The 20312-nt window shown below is 43.6% G+C and overlaps 1 protein-coding gene across 2 annotated transcripts; it reads right to left on the bottom strand.

The window, feature by feature from the left end:
• Positions 1-518: 518 nt before the first annotated feature.
• On the bottom strand, positions 519-11994 carry RTN2 (reticulon 2). 2 transcript variants are annotated; one of them, XM_075259276.1, is made up of 10 exons: positions 11817-11994; positions 10308-10373; positions 9246-9557; positions 4706-4768; positions 3061-3259; positions 2746-2884; positions 2541-2610; positions 2272-2318; positions 2068-2126; positions 519-762 (listed from the first exon to the last, which is right to left on the bottom strand). In XM_075259276.1, the coding sequence occupies exons 1-10, from the start codon at positions 11845-11847 to the stop codon at positions 720-722; spliced, it is 1029 nt and encodes a 342-aa protein (XP_075115377.1). In that variant the 5' UTR covers positions 11848-11994; the 3' UTR covers positions 519-719. The 2 variants fall into 2 exon arrangements, with proteins under 2 accessions (XP_075115377.1, XP_075115378.1); XM_075259277.1 differs by having other exon boundaries at positions 10323-10373.
• Between the last annotated feature and the right edge of the window lie 8318 nt (positions 11995-20312).

Here is a 20312-nt window from a genome sequence, read left to right as displayed (position 1 = left end):
TTAGACCTAGTCCTGAGACTTACCATGTGCCTGTGCTTCCCTTTGTATTCCGGCTCTCTGTTCTCAGAACTTACCTGGTTTCCTGTTTCCTCCTTATGTGACCTCTAGCTGATTTGGATTTATCTATGCATTTTTGGACTCTTCCCTGTCTTGGGCTCTGGTTTCCATTTACTGTTATTTTGGATATTCCCTTAGTCTCCTGAATTTAACCCCAGCTTGTGTGTAACTCTCTCTCCGCTATAGGGTTTCCGGTTTAGTCCTTAGTTCAAATGCACCAGTCCTTCAGCAAGTGCACCTGTTTCCTGCCACCTGGGATCGTAACCCTTGTCTTCAAGTATGGGGAAATCTTAGACTCTGCGAATCAGGGGTGTTGGATTATTGGTAACTTGTCTTACTTACTGCCTCTTGTCTGGCCATTACCTGATGCATATTAGGAAATGGCTTAAAGAACAACTCCAGAAAAGACTCCAGAAAGATCCAGAAAAGATATTATTGTGAGGTCAGAGAAGAAACCAAAGTTGAAATAAAAAAAACAAAACTATTTATTTATCATATTATTCCAAAAAACAAATTATCAAATCCTTGTCATGTGACTCGTTCTGTGTGTAACAATGATGGGAGTCTTCTAAGCATCGACTGGGAGTTGCTGTGGGGAACAGTTGTAATGGTGCTACAGCTGATCACTGGAGAGAGGGGCAGGGGAGGTGGGTGCACATTTATTATTCTCTTTTGGTTCCTTGTTTTCTGAGCTGAGCCCGAAATCTAAAGCAAAAAGAAGGCACAGGGTACAAGAGAGTTATCACTGTGTTATCTGTAGTGTTACATAGGACTGCAGGTGACATCTACTACATTATCTGTATATAGGGAGTTATCACTGTGTTATCTGTGGTGTTACATAGGACTGCAGGTGACATCTACTTCATTACCTGTACTCAGAGAGTTATCACTGTGTTATCTGTAGTGTTACATAGGACTGCAGGTGACATCTACTACATTATCTGTACTCAGAGAGTTATCACTGTGTTATCTGTGCTGTTACATAGGACTGCAGGTGACATCTACTACATTACCTGTATATAGAGTTATCACTGTGTTATCTATGGTGTTACATAGGACTGCAGGTGACATCTACTACATTACCTGTACTCAGAGAGTTATCACTGTGTTATCTATGGTGTTACATAGGACTGCAGGTGACATCTTCTACATTACCTGTACTCAGAGAGTTATCACTGTGTTATCTGTAGTGTTACATAGGACTGCAGGTGACATCTACTACATTATCTGTACTCAGAGAGTTATCACTGTGTTATCTGTAGTGTTACATAGGACTGCAGGTGGCATCTACTACATTACCTGTACTCAGTGTACTCAGAGAGTTATTACTGTGTTATTTGTAGTGTTACATAGGACTGCAGGTGGCATCTACTACATTACCTGTACTCAGAGAGTTATCACTGTGTTATCTGTAGTGTTACATAGGACTGCAGGTGACATCTACTACATTACCTGTACTCGGAGAGTTATCACTGTGTTATCTGTGGTGTTACATAGGACTGCAGGTGACATCTACTACATTATCTGTACTCAGAGAGCTATCATTGTGTTATCTGTGGTGTTACATAGGACTGCAGGTGACATCTACTACATTATCTGTACTCAGAGAGTTATCACTGTGTTATCTGTAGTGTTACATAGGACTGCAGGTGACATCTACTACATTACCTGTACTCAGAGAGTTATCACTGTGTTATCTGTAGTGTTACATAGGACTGCAGGTGACATCTACTACATTACCTGTACTCAGAGAGTTATCACTGTGTTATCTGTGGTGTTACATAGGACTGCAGGTGACATCTACTACATTACCTGTACTCAGAGAGTTATCACTGTGTTATCTGTGGTGTTACATAGGACTGCAGGTGACATCTACTACATTACCTGTACTCAGAGAGTTATCACTGTGTTATCTGCTGTGTTACATAGGACTGCAGTTAGGACTTATTACATAGTGTGTAAAGATATAGGAATGATATACAGGTCATTCTCTTCTGTGGATTTTCTTACTTTGCTCGAAACGCTGCCACCCGTCCAGTGACCATAGAGACGTAGCGATCGACCAGGGCCTGCAGAGAGAACAGAGACCCATTGAGAGGATTCCTCGGAATTTCTATATACACCTCCTCACTAACTGTATACAGGATTGCTCTCTACCGATGGCTGCCTCGATATTCTATACATGACATTTGTAGGTGCCGGGCATGTACCCACCTGGTTGTGTTTGTACAAGACAGGGAACGTAAAGACTCCAATGACAACTGAAAGAGAGAAGAAAGAGTCACCTCAATATATATACAGAAGGGGGCGCACACACCACATCTGGCGCTGCTCTCTTCACACCCCAGTATATACAGAAGGGGGCGCACACACCACATCTGGCGCTGCTCTCTTCACACCCCAGTATATACAGTAGGGGGGGCACACACCACATCTAGTGATCCTCTCCTTACACCCCATTATATAAGATATCAGGGTCTTACCGAGGAGGAGCAGGGTCAGTCCATTAACCACAGCACCAATATATGTGAGGAGGTAGAGGAGGAGCAAGAACTGTGGAAGGAGAAAGAAGATAAATATGAGCGTAAATCAACAGTGATCGCCATGTACAGATGTGAGGGGTAGGGGCGACATATGAACCGCTCTGTGGGGGAGGGGCTACTACATATGGCAGTCTGTTAACTTTACCTTCATTGACTCCTTTGTGTCCTGCACTAAGAAGAGTCTGCGGAGGGTGGAGAGTGCAGAAAAGAAGAGAATCACAAGACGAGAGGCAACAGCCTCCACCTGTTGGGGGGGAAGGATTGGATCCATGTCCAGGTACTTCCTGAGGAGACAAAAGGCAGATCAGGCACAAAACACAACCAACTGTGCTACACCACATAAAACTATCATTACTGCAATGCTCAGTGATACCGAGCACCACTAGCTCTGCTACATCAAGTCCTCCTGACCCCTAAGCATCCCTGACACAAGGGACCCCCAATCTCTTGGGCCACTCACTGGAAGGGGTTTCCTCCATCTCCTTTTTTCAGTAGTTTGTAGTAGAGTCGCAGTATGAGCGCTGCACTGAGGGTGAGGAGGCAGGCGTACGAGATGACACTGATCACACTGAACTGGATCAGACACAGCAGGCACAGGGTGAGACCGGTGAGACAGCCGGCAGAGAGAGTGATGTCCCTCCAGTACAGGAGGTCTGCCACTGAAAGAGAGAAGAGTGAGCACAGAGGGAAGGGAGAGCATCAGTATTGGTGCAGAAGGAAGAGACAGCGTCAGTATGTGCCTAGCGGGAAGGGAGAGAGTCAGTATGTGCCTAGCGGGAAGGGAGATAGTCAGTATGGATGTAGGAAGAAGAGAGAGTGTCAGTATGTACCCGGAGGGAAGAGAGAGCGTCAGTATGGGCACAGAGGGAAGGGAGAGAGCATCAGTATGGGTGCAGAAGGAAGAGAGAGTGTCAGTATGTGCCTAGCGGGAAGGGAGAGAGTCAGTATGTGCCTAGCGGGAAGGGAGAGAGTCAGTATGGATGTAGGAAGAAGAGAGAGTGTCAGTATGTACCCGGAGGGAAGAGAGAGCGTCAGTATGGGCACAGAGGGAAGGGAGAGAGCATCAGTATGGGTGCAGAGGGAAGGGAGAGAGCATCAGTATGGGTGCAGAAGGAAGAGAGAGTGTCAGTATGAGTGCAGTGCAGAGTGCATGGAGGGTGTCACCATGGCTGTAGAGGAAAGGAAGAGTCCAACAGGGGCACAGGTGTAAGAGAGAAAAATTAATATGGGCAGTACGAGCAAAGAGTGAAGAGAGAGAGTCAGAAAGAGTGCTGGAAGAGAGTCAGCATGGATGAAGAGGGAAGGTAGAGCGTCAATATGGGAACAGAGAGTGTCAGTATGAGCACAGAGAGAAGGGAGAGTGTCAGTATGGGCACAGTGGCAGAAGAGTATCAGTATGGGTGCACAGCAGAAGAAGAGTGTGAGCGTGGTAGCAGAGAAGGAGGAGAGTGTCAGCAAGGGCTCAGAGCAGGATTAGAGCTTGGTAATCTGTTCGTCATCCATCCCGACCCGTGACAGTGGAGCTGTATCACCCATGATATGTTGACACATCATCTTTGCATTATGTGATGACATCACAGTCCGGAAATTACAGCAGATATAGACTGTCTAGTGAAATGATCAATATGGCCTGGGCCCCCCACACCTGCCATCCAGGGGACCCAACTATTAGCAGACACTGCTGTAACCAAAGATCCCTTTCCCTATAATAAGCTGTAATGGGGAGAAGCTTCTGCACAGCGAGCACCGGGCTGGGGTCCCAATAACACAACAGGCCTTACAGGCCCAGGCTATTAACTATAGGGCCCAGGCTGTCCTCCATTGACTCCACAGGCCCCAGATTTCTGTTTCCTGTGATGGACCCACATGCAGGGAGACCACATGACCCCCTCCCACAGATTACAAAATTATGTGAACCCCAAAACATCCTCTCATATTGCCCATCACATGTGTAACGCGGGTTATTGGGTGGATGAAAGGAGTTGTGGGGCTCTGACCATTTTACTGAAGGGACCCACATATTCTAGGAGGCTGTCACCGTGTGACCCTCTCCTCCCTCTACCCCCCATTCTCATCCTCCACCCTATGTCTCCCTCAGGACTCACCCGCTTTCCTCATGGTGTCCTCCTGGTAGCTGCTCCGGTTCTGGGGTGACAGGTGGTGGGCGTCTGTGAGGGACGGAGGAAGACACTAAATATAGACTGACAGGGACAGCCCCTCCCAGAGACCAGCAGAAAAAGCTCAGAACAGCTGCCCATCCTGCAGGGCTGCCCCCAAGACACAAGTGCCCCCCTCCCCAATAATAAGAGCTCCTGCAGTGGTGAGGATGAGCCCCACGTGTCTCCCACAATCATCCTGCCTCCTACCACAGCCAGGGCCAGGTGTGCACTGCGGCCAAGGATTCCAGTCATTCACAAAAGATTCAATACAAAGCTAGTCGGCTTACAGAGATCACAGAGACCCAGGCGATAATCCGCAAAATAACAGCGGGAGCCATAGCAGACCCATTGTATCGGCCCCTATATACCAGCGCTGTATAATCACTGATATCTGGATAGTGCTGATGTCACTACAGTATAGTATCACTGATATCTGGAGAGTGGTGATGTCACTACAGTAGAATATCACTGATATCTGGAGAGTGCTGATGTCACTACAGTATAATATCACTGATATCTGGAGAGCGGTGATGTCACTACAGTATAATATCACTTATATCTGGAGAGTGGTGATGTCACTACAGTATAGTATCACTGATATCTGGAGAGTGGTGATGTCACTACAGTATAGTATCACTGATATCTGGAGAGTGGTGATGTCACTACAGTATAATATCACTTATATCTGGAGAGTGGTGATGTCACTACAGTATAATATCACTTATATCTGGAGAGTGGTGATGTCACTACAGTATAGTATCACTGATATCTGGAGAGTGGTGATGTCACTACAGTATAGTATCACTGATATCTGGAGAGTGGTGATGTCACTATAGTATAGTATCACTGATATCTGGAGAGTGGTGATGTCACTACAGTATAATATCACTGATATCTGGAGAGTGGTGATGTCACTACAATATAGTATCACTGATATCTGGAGAGTGGTGATGTCACTACAGTATAGTATCACTGATATCTGGAGAGCGGTGATGTCACTATAGTATAATATCACTGATATCTGGAGAGTGGTGATGTCACTACAGTATAGTATCACTGATAACTGGAGAGTGGTGATGTCACTACAGTATAATATCACTGATATCTGCAGAGTGGTGATATCACTACAATATAATATCACTGACATCTGGCAAGTTGTGAGGTCATATTCTGTATAATATCACTGATATCTGAAGAGCAGTGATGTCACTACAATATAATATCACTGATATCTGATGTCACCTCGTGTATAATATCTCCAATATCTGGATAGCGGTGATGTCACTACAATATAATATCACTTACTGTATATCTAGACAGCGGTGATGTCACCTCCTGTATAATATCACTGATATATAGAGAGAGGTGATGTCATCTGGGGTATAATATCTCCAATATCTGGAGAGCAGCGATATCACTATAATATAATATCACTTTTACTGTATATCTAGACAGTGGTGATGTCACCTCTTGTATAATATCACTGATATCTGGCAAGTGGTGATGTCCTCTCCTGAATAACTTGCAAGAAAAAGTAAGCGAACCTTTTGCAATTCCCTGGATGCCTGCATTAAAGGGAATGTTCCAGGCTTGTTAGTTGATGGCCTATCCTTACCATAGGTGATCAACTGAAGATTATTGGGTGTCTGGCACCCAGAAGAGACTGCAGCATTTTATTGAGCGCTGCAGCCTCCTCAGTACTTACAGTGCACAGCACCGTATATTTAGGTAGTGCCTGTGCTTGGTGCTGAAGCGCAGCCCATTCATGTGCATGTAAATGAAGTGTTTACAGGCCTTGTGACTGATACACATAATGTCACACGTAAACAGACACCACAAAAAGTTGCAGCTATCCAAAGAAACATGTCAGCTCATCTCATGTTTAACCAAGACCATTGGGATGTTCCTGGGAATGTTCTATGGACAGAGGAGACAAAACTGGAGCAAATACAACCAGATGACCGCATACTGCACCAACACCTCTTCCCAACTGTGCATCCTGGTGAAGGTGGCATTATGGTTTGGGTGGCTCTTGGGTCTGGATACCATGAGATCACTCAAGGTACAATGACTTGTAAGTGGTATTGCATACATTTACAGGAAGATGTAACATCCAGAAGAGACAATGGGTGATACCATTATGACTCAAAGCCACAAGGAAATCCACTAAAGAGTTTATAGATGGAAGATTTCTGTTTTGAGATCGCAAGTCCTGACCTGAAGAGGGTTCTGAAGGCACCCCAGATATACTAATGACCTGAAATACATTTAGAGGGGATAACAGTCCAAAATTCCCCTTAAACTATATGTAAATTTATAAAAATTCTCACTTTAATTCTTAATAAATTAAAGGGTTCACTTATTTTTCTTCTAACTGTTCAAGTGAAGAGAAGTGATGTCACTATTTGAATAACCTGAGTATAACCTATCTGGAGAATAGAACCGTCATATGTAGGGCTGGGTGATTAGGACCCAAATTAAAATCACTGCTCATTTTAGCATTTTACTCAGATTATTCACATATCAGCAATCGTGGTTGGACAGTATACAGCTAGAGACATATCCTTAAGACTACAGGTACACTTATCCTGTATTATACTCCAGAGCTGCACTCACAATTCTGCTGGTGCAGTCACTGTGTACATACATTACATTACTTATCCTGTACTGATCCTGAGTTACATCCTGTATTATACTCCAGAGCTGTACTCACTATTCTGCTGGTGCAGTCACTGTGTACATACATTACATTACTTATCCTGTACTGATCCTGAGTTACATCCTGTATTATACTCCAGAGCTGTACTCACTATTCTGCTGGTGCAGTCACTGTGTACATACATTACATTACTTAGCCTGTACTGATCCTGAGTTACATCCTGTATTATACTCCAGAGCTGCGCTCACTATTCTGCTGGTACAGTCACTGTGTACATACATTACATTACTTAGCCTGTACTGATCCTGAGTTACATCCTGTATTATACTCCAGAGCTGCACTCACTAGTCTGCTGGTACAGTCACTGTGTACATACATTACATTACTTATCCTGTACTGTTCCTGAGTTACAGCCTGTATTATACTCCAGAGTTGCGCTCACTATTCTGCTGGTGCAGTCACTGTGTACATACATTACATTACTTATCCTGTACTGATCCTGAGTTACATCCTGTATTATACTCCAGAGCTGCGCTCACTATTCTGCTGGTACAGTCACTGTGTACATACATTACATTACTTAGCCTGTACTGATCCTGAGTTACATCCTGTATTATACTCCAGAGCTGCACTCACTAGTCTGCTGGTACAGTCACTGTGTACATACATTACATTACTTATCCTGTACTGATCCTGAGTTACATCCTGTATTATACTCCAGAGCTGCGCTCACTATTCTGCTGGTACAGTCACTGTGTACATACATTACATTACTTAGCCTGTACTGATCCTGAGTTACATCCTGTATTATACTCCAGAGCTGCACTCACTAGTCTGCTGGTACAGTCACTGTGTACATACATTACATTACTTATCCTGTACTGTTCCTGAGTTACAGCCTGTATTATACTCCAGAGTTGCGCTCACTATTCTGCTGGTGCAGTCACTGTGTACATACATTACATTACTTATCCTGTACTGATCCTGAGTTACATCCTGTATTATACTCCAGAGCTGCGCTCACTATTCTGCTGGTACAGTCACTGTGTACATACATTACATTACTTAGCCTGTACTGATCCTGAGTTACATCCTGTATTATACTCCAGAGCTGCACTCACTAGTCTGCTGGTACAGTCACTGTGTACATACATTACATTACTTATCCTGTACTGTTCCTGAGTTACAGCCTGTATTATACTCCAGAGTTGCGCTCACTATTCTGCTGGTGCAGTCACTGTGTACATACATTACATTACTTATCCTGTACTGATCCTGAGTTACATCCTGTATTATACTCCAGAGCTGCGCTCACTATTCTGCTGGTACAGTCACTGTGTACATACATTACATTACTTAGCCTGTACTGATCCTGAGTTACATCCTGTATTATACTCCAGAGCTGCACTCACTAGTCTGCTGGTACAGTCACTGTGTACATACATTACATTACTTATCCTGTACTGATCCTGAGTTACATCCTGTATTATACTCCAGAGCTGCACTCACTATTCTGCTGGTGCAGTCACTGTGTACATACATTACATTACTTATCCTGTACTGATCCTGAGTTACATCCTGTATTATACTCCAGAGCTGCGCTCACTATTCTGCTGGTACAGTCACTGTGTACATACATTACATTACTTATCCTGTACTGATCCTGAGTTACATCCTGTATTATACTCCAGAGCTGCGCTCACTATTCTGCTGGTGCAGTCACTGTGTACATACATTACATTACTTATCTTGTACTGATCCTGTATCATACTCCAGAGCTGCACTCACTATTATGCTGTGACTTGACATGCAGCACATAAATCTCACCTATTGTGAATCCTGATACTCTTGGCTGAGGTTTCTCCATTAGTGTTTCTTCCTCGTAGTTCCTCGGGGGCAGGGCTTGTGTCACCTGACACACCTTTTCCAGAAGAACATAGCTTACAGTTTCCTCCTCCACTTCTACTTCCTCTTTTCTTGGTAATGGTCCTCGGCCCAGACCCCGCCCCTTCCGGGCCCTTACTGAGGGACGGGGTAATGGTACCGAGCTTCCAATGGTAATGTAAGAAAAGGTCGGCTCCTGAGGTGAAGGTAAGGGCCACAGATCAGCCAGGGTCACCGCAGCATCGTCCAGGTCACCTACAACAGAGACAGCCAGGTTGAATAAAAGGTCACTGAGTACTGGAAAGGTGTCAGAGGTGTGGCCCCCTGACCCCAGATATCTATAAATGGAGTAATTGGTTAGGATGATGAATAGTAGCGACACTTTGTGATCCATTGAGAACAGACAGTGATGTCATAGAAAATAAGTCAGCTCATCATGACACAGTGTAACGACACCCAGGTCAGTATAGTACAATCCAGTAACAATGTGATCAGTCTGGTGGTGCAGATCAATGTCATACAGACAGGCTGGTACTCTAACTGATCTGCTGCTGGACAAGTGGGTGTGACTTGTGTGACTTCTTTATGATGATTGGTCATATGCTTCAGAGTCGCCCCAAGCTGGAGGATATGGTGCACTGAAGCCTCAGCGTTACATTCTGCCATACACCACAGAATATATTTTGACCGGAACACCAATGGAATAGGCGTACAATTCTTATAAGAGACCATAGTGACAGCCCAACAGTGTAACCCCCCATAGAGGGAGACCATGCTGTAGATACAGGGACCTAGAAGAGAGGGGTCCAGCTATGGAGGGTGCGGTAAAACCCAGTGCTGGTCCAAAAAAATATCACGTCTCTTTTGCTGTGGGATATCGGGGCCCTTTGTGATGGGACCCAATGAATTCTATGTATGGGACTGATCCGATCAATCTCCAGACTGTAGGAGGTGACGCTGTCTACAATCACAAGGGGTGTAGGATTCGGTGAACAACATACATACACAAAGGATCTTTACCATCCGGGGGGCAGGAGTCCGGGGTGCTGGAGGCAGTTGATGGAGCGTCCTCTGCAGGAGAAGCAAACACATTACATGGTCACACACTGCAGTACCTGAGTTAGGACACACAAGAACAAAGAGATGCCATAAAGGCTCGTCTAAACCCAATACTAGATTTAGCTACAAAAAGCGCAACTAAAAACCTGAACATGTATCCTGAGTCTTAGAAAATTTCTGCAATCTATGGGTGATGTATGGGGAGAGGAAGTGTGACTAAAGGGGGACCCCTGCCATATGTTATGCACAGTGACAACACATATACAGCTACTACACAGACACTGCGCTGGTAATACACATACACAGTACTGATAATATACAGCACTGGTAATATAGAAACTGCATTTGTAATACACAAAGACAGCACTGGTAATACACAGACACTGCACTGATATTATACATGCACAATACACATACACAGCATCAATAATACATATGCACAACACTGATAATGCACATACACAAGACTGATAATACACATACAAGTCATTGATAATACACATACACAGCACTGATAATACACATGCACAACACTGATAATACACATACACAGCACTGATAATACACATACACAGCACTGATAATACACATACACAGCACTGATAATACACATGCACAGCACTGATAATACACATGCACAGCACTGATAATACACATGCACAGCACTGATAATACACATACAAGTCACTGATAATACACATACACAGCACTGATAATACACATGCACAAGACTAATAATACACATACAAGGCACTGATAATACACATACACAGCACTGATAATACAAATGCACAAGACTAATAATACACATACAAGGCACTGATAATACACATACACAGCACCAATAATACACATACACAGCACCAATAATACACATACACAGCACCAATAATACACATACACAGCATCAATAATACATATGCACAACACTGATAATACACATACACAGCACTGGTAATACACAGACACTGCACTGATATTACACATGCACAATACACATACACAGCATCAATAATACACATACACAACACAACACTGATAATACACATACACAACACAAGACTGATAATACACATACACAACACAAGACTGATAATACACATACACAACACAAGACTGATAATACACATGCACAAGACTGATAATACACATGCACAAGACTGATAATACACTTGCACAAGACTGATAATACACTTGCACAACACTGATAATACAGATACAGGGCACTGATAATACACATACACAAGATTGATATTACACAAACACAACACTGATAATACACAGCATTTACAAACAAATCACATTTTCATACTCTTGAAGATATATGACAATGGCAGCACAATGACATGTGACGATAGTGATGCTGACACCGGTCTATAGCTGACACCCATATCATAGAGACACAATGGTTGTGCACTCACAAGCAGACACAATGACACAGCAGGCGGCACTTACTGCAGTGTGTGAACGACAGGACGTGTCCCATATCCTCTGCCCACCGGTGACACCCATACAGACCCACAAGAGCGCAGCCCACAGCATGCACACACACTGCCTAGCATCTCATTGTAAGACAACCTGACATACACAGCTCACACACACAGGAGGGGCCAGGAGAAGACAAAGGCCTGAGAGGAAGGGGCAGGAAATGACAAGCCAAACTCCACCCCACAAACTGCTACATCATACACACTCCTGACATCATACACACTGCAACATTATACACATCCCACACTGCTACATCATACACACTGCAACATCATACACAACCCACACTACTACATCATACACACTCCTGACATCATACACATCCCACACTACTACATCATACACACTCCTGACATCATACACACTGCAACATCATACACATCCCACACTGCAACATCATACACATCCCACACTGCTACATCATACACACTCCTGACATCATACACACTCCTGAATTATACACACTGCAACATTATACACAAGCCACACTGCTACATCATACACACTGCAACATCATACACACTCCTGACATCATACACACTGCAACATTATACACATCCCACACTACTACATCATACACACTGCAACATCATACACATCCCACACTATTACATCATACACACTCCTGACATCATACACACTGCAACATCATACACATCCCACACTGCTACATCATACACACTCCTGACATCATACACACTGCAACATCATACACATCCCACACTGCTACATCATACACACTCCTGACATCATACACACTGCAACATCATACACATCCCACACTGCTACATCATACACACTCCTGACATCATACACACTGCAACATCATACACATCCCACACTACTACATCATACACACTCCTGACATCATACACACTGCAACATCATACACATCCCACACTGCTACATCATACACACTCCTGACATCATACACACTGCAACATCATACACATCCCACACTGCTACATCATACACACTCCTGTACACTATCACCACAAAATACTACAGTATGTATATAACTATATACACTACCACTACATAATCTAGTTCTGTGTAATATACTGATGTGATACCTGGTCCTGTGTAATATACTGATGTGATACCTGGTCCTGTGTAATATACTGATGTGATACCTGGTTCTGTGTAATATACTGATGTGATACCTGGTTCTATGTGATATACTGATGTGATACCTGGTTCTGTGTGATATACTGATGTGATACCTGGTCCTGTGTGATATACTGATGTGACACCTGGTTCTGTGTAATATACTGATGTGACACCTGGTCCTGTGTAATACACTGATGTGATACCGGGTCCTGTGTAATATACTGATGTGATACCTGGTTCTGTGTGATATACTGATGTGACACCTGGTCCTGTGTAATACACTGATGTGATACCTGGTCCTGTGTAATATACTGATGTGATACCTGGTCATGTGTAATATATACTGATGTGACACCTGGTTCTGTGTAATATATACTGATGTGATATCTGGTTCTGTGTAATATATACTGATGTGATATCTGGTTCTGTGTAATATACTGATGTGACACCTGGTTCTGTGTAATATACTGATGTGATACCTGGTTCTGTGTAATATACTGATGTGACACCTGGTTCTGTGTAATATACTGATGTGACACCTGGTTCTGTGTAATATACTGATGTGATATCTGGTTCTGTGTAATATACTGATGTGACACCTGGTTCTATGTAATATACTGATGTGATACCTGGTTCTTTGTAATATACTGATGTGATACCTGGTTCTGTGTAATACACTGATGTGATACCTGGTTCTGTGTAATATACTGATATGATACCTGGTCCTGTGTAATATACTGATGTGATACCTGGTTCTATGTAATATACTGATGTGATACCTGGTTCTATGTAATATACTGATGTGATACCTGGTTCTATGTAATATACTGATGTGATACCTGGTTCTGTGTAATATACTGATGTGATACCTGGTCCTGTGTAATATACTGATGTGATACCTGGTCCTGTGTAATATACTGATGTGATACCTGGTTCTGTGTAATACACTGATGTGATACCTGGTTCTGTGTAATATACTGATGTGATACCTGGTTCTGTATAATATACTGATGTGATTCCTGGTTCTATGTAATATACTGATGTGATACCTGGTCCTATGTAATATACTGATGTGATACCTGGTCCTATGTAATATACTGATGTGATACAGTCCTATGAAAAAGTTTGGGCACCCCTATTAATCTTAATCATTTTTAGTTCTAAATATTTTGGTGATTGTAACAGCCATTTCAGTTTGATATATCTAATAACTGATGGACACAGTAATATTTCAGGATTGAAATGAGGTTTATTGTACTAACAGAAAATGCGCAATATGCATTAAACCAAAATTTGACCGGTGCAAAAATATGGGCACCTCAACAGAAAAGTGACATTAATATTTAGTACATCCTCCTTTTGCAAAGATAACAGCCTCTAGTCGCTTCCTGTAGCTTTTAATCAGTTCCTGGATCCTGGATGAAGGTATTTTGGACCATTTCTTTCTACAAAACAATTCAAGTTCAGTTAAGTTTGATGGTCGCCGAACATGGACAGCCCGCTCTCAAATGATCTGAAAACAAAGATTGTTCAACATAGTTGTTCAGGGGAAGGATACAAAACGTTGTCTCAGAGATTTAACCTGTCAGTTTCCACTGTGAGGAACATAGTAAGGAAATGGAAGACCACAGGGACAGTTCTTGTTAAGCCCAGAAGTGGCAGGCCAAGAAAAATATCAGAAAGGCAGAGAAGAAGAATGGTGAGAACTGTCAAGGACAATCCACAGACCACCTCCAAAGAGCTGCAGCATCATCTTGCTGCAGATGGTGTCACTGTGCATCGGTAACAATACAGCGCACTTTGCACAAGGAGAAGCTGTATTGGAGAGTGATGAGAAAGAAGCCGTTTTTGCACGTACGCCACAAATAGAGTTGCCTGAGGTATGCAAAAGCACATTTGGAGAAGCCAACTTCATTTTGGAAACAAAGATTGAGTTGTTTGGTTATAAAAAAAAGGCGTTATGCATGGCGTCCAAAAAGAAACAGCATTCCAAGAAAAACACTTGCTACCCACTGTAAAATTTGGTGGAGGTTCCATCATGCTTTGGGGCTGTGTGGCCAATGCCGGCACCGGGAATCTTGTTAAAGTTGAGGGTCGCATGGATTCCACTCAGTATCAGCAGATTCTTGAGAATAATGTTCAAGAATCAGTGACGAAGTTGAAGTTACGCCGGGGATGGATATTTCAGCAAGACAATGATCCAAAACACTGCTCCAAATCAACTCAGGCATTCATGCAGAGGAACAATTACAATGTTCTGGAATGGCCATCCCAGTCCCCAGACCTGAATATCATTGAACATCTGTGGGATGATTTGAAGCGGGCTGTCCATGCTCGGCGACCATCTAACTTAACTGAACTTGAATTGTTTGTCCAAAATACCTTTATCCAGGATCCAGGAACTGATTAAAAGCTACAGGAAGCAACTAGAGGCTGTTATCTTTGCAAAAGGAGGATCTACTAAATATTAATGTCACTTTTCTGTTGAGGTGCCCATACTTTTGCACCGGTCAAATTTTGGTTTAATGCCTATTGCACATTTTCTGTTAGTACAATAAACCTCATTTCAGTCCAGAAATATTACTGTGTCCATCAGTTATTAGATTTATCAAACTGAAATGGCTGTTGCAAATACCAAAATATTTAGAACTAAAAATGATTAAGATTAATAGGGGTGCCCAAACTTTTTCATAGGACTGTACATGGTTCTATGTAATATACTGATGTGATACCTGGTTCTATTTAATATACTGATGTGATACCTGGTTCTGTGTAATATATACTGATGTGATACCTGGTTCTGTGTAATATATACTGATGTGATACCTGGTTCTGTGTAATATACTGATGTGATATCTGGTTCTGTGTAATATACTGATGTGATACCTGGTTCTATGTAATATACTGATGTGATACCTGGTCATGTGTAATATACTGATGTGATACCTGGTTCTGTGTAATATACTGATGTGATATCTGGTTCTGTGTAATATACTGATGTGATACCTGGTTCTGTCTATTATACTGATGTGATACCTGGTTCTGTGTAATATACTGATGTGATACCTGGTTCTATGTAATATACTGATGTGATACCTGGTTCTGTGTAATATACTGATGTGATACCTGGTTCTGTGTAATATACTGATGTGATACCTGGTTCTGTGTAATATACTGATGTGATACCTGGTCCTGTGTAATACCTGTATGCCTCTGTATCCTCCTGTCATTACTAGAGATGAGCGAATAGTATTCGAAACTGCAGTTTCGAATACCTTGCTCCATAGGAATGAATGGGAGCGGCCGGCGCCGGCACTTAACCCCTTGCTGTTTGCCCCCTCCCATTCATTCCTATGGGAGCGAGGTATTCAAAAGTATGTTTCGAATACTATTTGAATCAACACTAGTCGTTACTAGAGATGAGCGAGTACTTTACGAAACGGCCGTTTTGAATAGCACGCACCCATAGGAATGAATGGAAGCAAGGGGTTAACCGGCTGGCCGCCGCTAAAGTCTGCGTGCCGGCTGCATCCATTCATTCCTATGGGTGTGTGCTATTCGAAACAGCAGTTTTGAATTGTACTCGCTCATCTCTAGTCATTACCTTTTCCCATAGACTACCATATACTACAGTATACCGTCAACAATTGTTGATCTATTGCTTGTTTTTGCTGTCAAATATTCGAGTACATTCTGTATCTCATGTTATATCATATATGTTATTCAGAGGTGTAACTTGAAGCTTCTAGGCCCCAGAAGAAGAAAATGTATAATAGGGCACAGCAATCGTGTTATATTTTATGGGGCCCCCTGAGGGTCCAGTAGCGACTGCTACCACTGCACCTCCTGTAGCTATACCCCTAATGTTACTATGTATTTTACCAAGTCCCTAATGTGCGGCTCTTTCTCTTCTCCACTAGATGTCCTCACCATGACAGGAGATTGGTAAAAGGAAGAGAAAGCCCAAATATAGACCGTGTGGGAAATGGAACAAACCAAACCGGATGATACCCTTGATAACTTGTGTTCTATATGTAACCGGCCCATACCTGACCATACCGATAACTTGTGTTCTCTATGTAACCATAGTCTATCTATTATGTGATCTCACACCTTGTTATGTGTTTTATACTGCTTGTTTCTGCCTCCATCTGTATGGCGGATGTTTTTGTATGTTCTGTTATTTGTGTTTTTATTTCTGATATAAATAAAGAATTTGTAAAAATAATAAATAAATAAAAGCAGAAGTTTAGGACCTGACCTGGACAATCCTCCTCAAGCCAACCCAGTTCTTCTCACGCTTGTTCATGAGTTTGTAGATAAAGCTGCACTAGAATCGGTTCCACATGGTCAGAAGAACAAGGAAGTTTCTGAATTCTTTATTCATGCCAAAAGCAGACAACAAATGGATCCATATTAATAGATTTAACTTACCTCAACAAATTCTTACTCAAATAATACAAAATGAAGACCATCCAGTCTGTGTTGAGCGTACTACAGAAGGCGAACCTTATGGGCAGTTGCGTAACTACCGCCATGGTAGCGGAGGCAGCTGCCACAGGGCCCGGGACATTAGGGGCCTGGTGACAGCTGCTACCGCTGCTATCATTATACTTGGGGGTCTTTTCGGACCCCCGAGTAAAATGATCGGTGGACCGGGAGAGGTAAGAAACATAAAAAACAATGTTACTTACCTCTCCACGATCCGGGCAGGCTTCGGCCTAGTCGTCTGACGTCTCATGAGCCGGGCCTGCGTCCCGGGCCATATGACGTCTGACGTAATTGAAGATCGACTACTTCGGAGGCTGACAGCATAGGAGCCTGGAGATAGGTGAGTAACAGAGGTTTATTTTTATGTTTTTCTCCCCCGGGTCTCCGATTATTATACTCTGGGGTCTGAAAAGAGAGTATAATAATTGTTTATGGGTGTTCATTATGGGGCATAATACTGTGTGCAGGGGTCACTATTGGGGATAATAGTGTGTGCAGGGACCACTATGGGGCATAATACTGTGTGTAGGGGCCACTATGGGGGATAATACTGTGTGCAGGAGCCACTATTGGGGATAATACTGTGTGCAGGGGCCACTATGGGGGATAATACTGTGTGCAGGAGCCACTATTGGGGATAATACTGTGTGCAGGGGCCACTATGGGGAATAATACTGTGTGCAGGGGCCACTATGGTGGATAATATTGTGTGCAGGGGCCACTATGGGACATAATACTGTGTGCAGGGGCCACTATGGGGCATAATACTGTGTGCAGGGGCCCCTATGGTGGATAATACTATGTGCAGGAGCCACTATGGGGGATAATACTGTGTGCAGGAGCAACTATTGGGGATAATAGTGTGTGCAGGGACCACTATGGGGATAATACTGTGTGCAGGGGCCACTATGGGGGATAATACTGTGTGCAGGGGCCACTATGGGACATAATACTGTGTGCAGGGGCCACTATGGGGCATAATACTGTGTGCAGGGGCCCCTATGGTGGATAATACTATGTGCAGGGGCCACTATGGGGGATAATACTGTGCGGAGGAGCCACTGAGGGACATAATACTGTGTGCAGGGCCACTATAGGGCATAATAGAGCGCGCAGGAATGCGTAGGAGGGGTCGGTCAAGGTCTTCGGCGTCGGTCAGGGGGGGCCATGTCAATAGTTCGCCATGGGGCCCCCGCCATTCCTAGTTACGCCACTGCTTATGGGGTCCTTGACCTTTTAGATCTCCACATCCCTATCCTACAGAATCATTGAAGATACCTCAGAATAGCCATCCAGACCAGATGAGAAATATTACATTATCAGTTCGATTGCCTCTCGTTGAAAATCTCTTTGTCCACTTTTTGCTTACTAGATTTGAAATGGTGGCCGAATCCTCCCAGATATTCTGGGAGAAGATGGGGAAGACTCTGACTTATCGTAATTTGACTCTCCCTATTTTTCGGGCTGGTGTGCCCATGTACAGAACCAATGGGTACAACAATGGTGGCCCGGAGAGAACCGTCTTTCATCCCACGTGAAACAACGGAAGTTGATCAAATTAAGTCAATGGGTGTCTGTCAAAAAACTGTCTGATTAATTTTTCCCCCTTTTTCATTCTGAGCACGTGCAGAAAAGTATGTAGAGGAAAAATGGATTGCAAAACAGACACAAAGAGATCACTATCCACTGGTAATCCATTGTGTCTGTTTTCCATAGAGCTCAATGTTAAAAAAAACAACAACCCAAAAACGGATTTGTTGCTGTACATTGAATCCTTATTTGGACAGTGTTGCAAGTCTGACGTTTATCTCCGTCCTAAAGAGCGAACATGCACCAGAAATGTTCCAAACCCTCATCATGGGGAGGAGTTGCGGTTCTGTATCTGTATCTCATACTGTATTTGGGGTCCTTCACCTGCTTGATGGTAAACTATCATTGTCCCGGTGTGTATTTGCCGTGTTTCATCACAGCTATAGAAACTACTGTTTGGAATAGAGTATAAAATGGCGCCAGTATTTTCGCAGAATTTGTAATTTCTGCAAGTTTTGTAGTGCCTGACAACGTTGTGTATAACAGTGGGGGTATTTTCGTGAATTGCTATGAATCCTCGCCCCTGCTGTCCCTGGTTTTGGCACAGTTGTTACAGATGTAGCAGAGCTGTGTTGGCTGAAGTCCCAGGCGGGGCGGCTTGATTTAGAATGTGCCCCTCCTTTTCACACCTGTCCGTGATTGTCTGCTCAGCGAATACCGGACTATAAGATGTGAGGAAGGGGAGACATTGCTGTACAGACATGGAGTTACAGCCACTCCTGAGACGGCAGAGGGAACAGCAGGATGCCCGCTTCTGGGCATATGTACGCCGGGGGCTGTTGATTGGTTTCTGGGCATCACTTGTTGCGCTGATCAGTTTTGCCATTGTCATTGTTCTGCAAGCATATGAGCCCTTTCCTGCCAGCGCCTGGCACCAGCGTCGAGTGATCTGCCGCCATACAGGAGTGCGGGCTCAGACCGGTGAGTTTCATGTACGAGGAGATGGGACATGGTGGATAGATTCAATATGGTGGTGGGCAGCAAGAGGTCAGGCTGTTTCCTGAATTGTGTTTCTTTGTCTATCTGTGGCTTGTATGAAACCACAAGTCCCAGCATGCTGCAGGCCAGAGCTATATTAGGTTAGCGCATGCGTGCGATCATCGTGAGGGTGTTGCAGTGTAATGTCATGTACATAGTGTGTGTGGGGTCTACTCGATGTTGTGCGTGTGTATGTTTGTGTGTGTGGGGTCCGCTCGATGTCATGCGTGTGTGAGGTCTAAGCGATGCTGTGCATGTATAGACTGTGCGTGGGGACCCCGGGATGTTGTGTGT

This window comes from Leptodactylus fuscus, chromosome 11 (assembly GCF_031893055.1).
Source record: "Leptodactylus fuscus isolate aLepFus1 chromosome 11, aLepFus1.hap2, whole genome shotgun sequence".
Classification (NCBI taxonomy): Eukaryota; Metazoa; Chordata; class Amphibia; order Anura; family Leptodactylidae; genus Leptodactylus; species Leptodactylus fuscus.
Note: the sequence above shows the minus strand (reverse complement) of the source record. Positions and strands in the feature narration are given on the sequence as shown.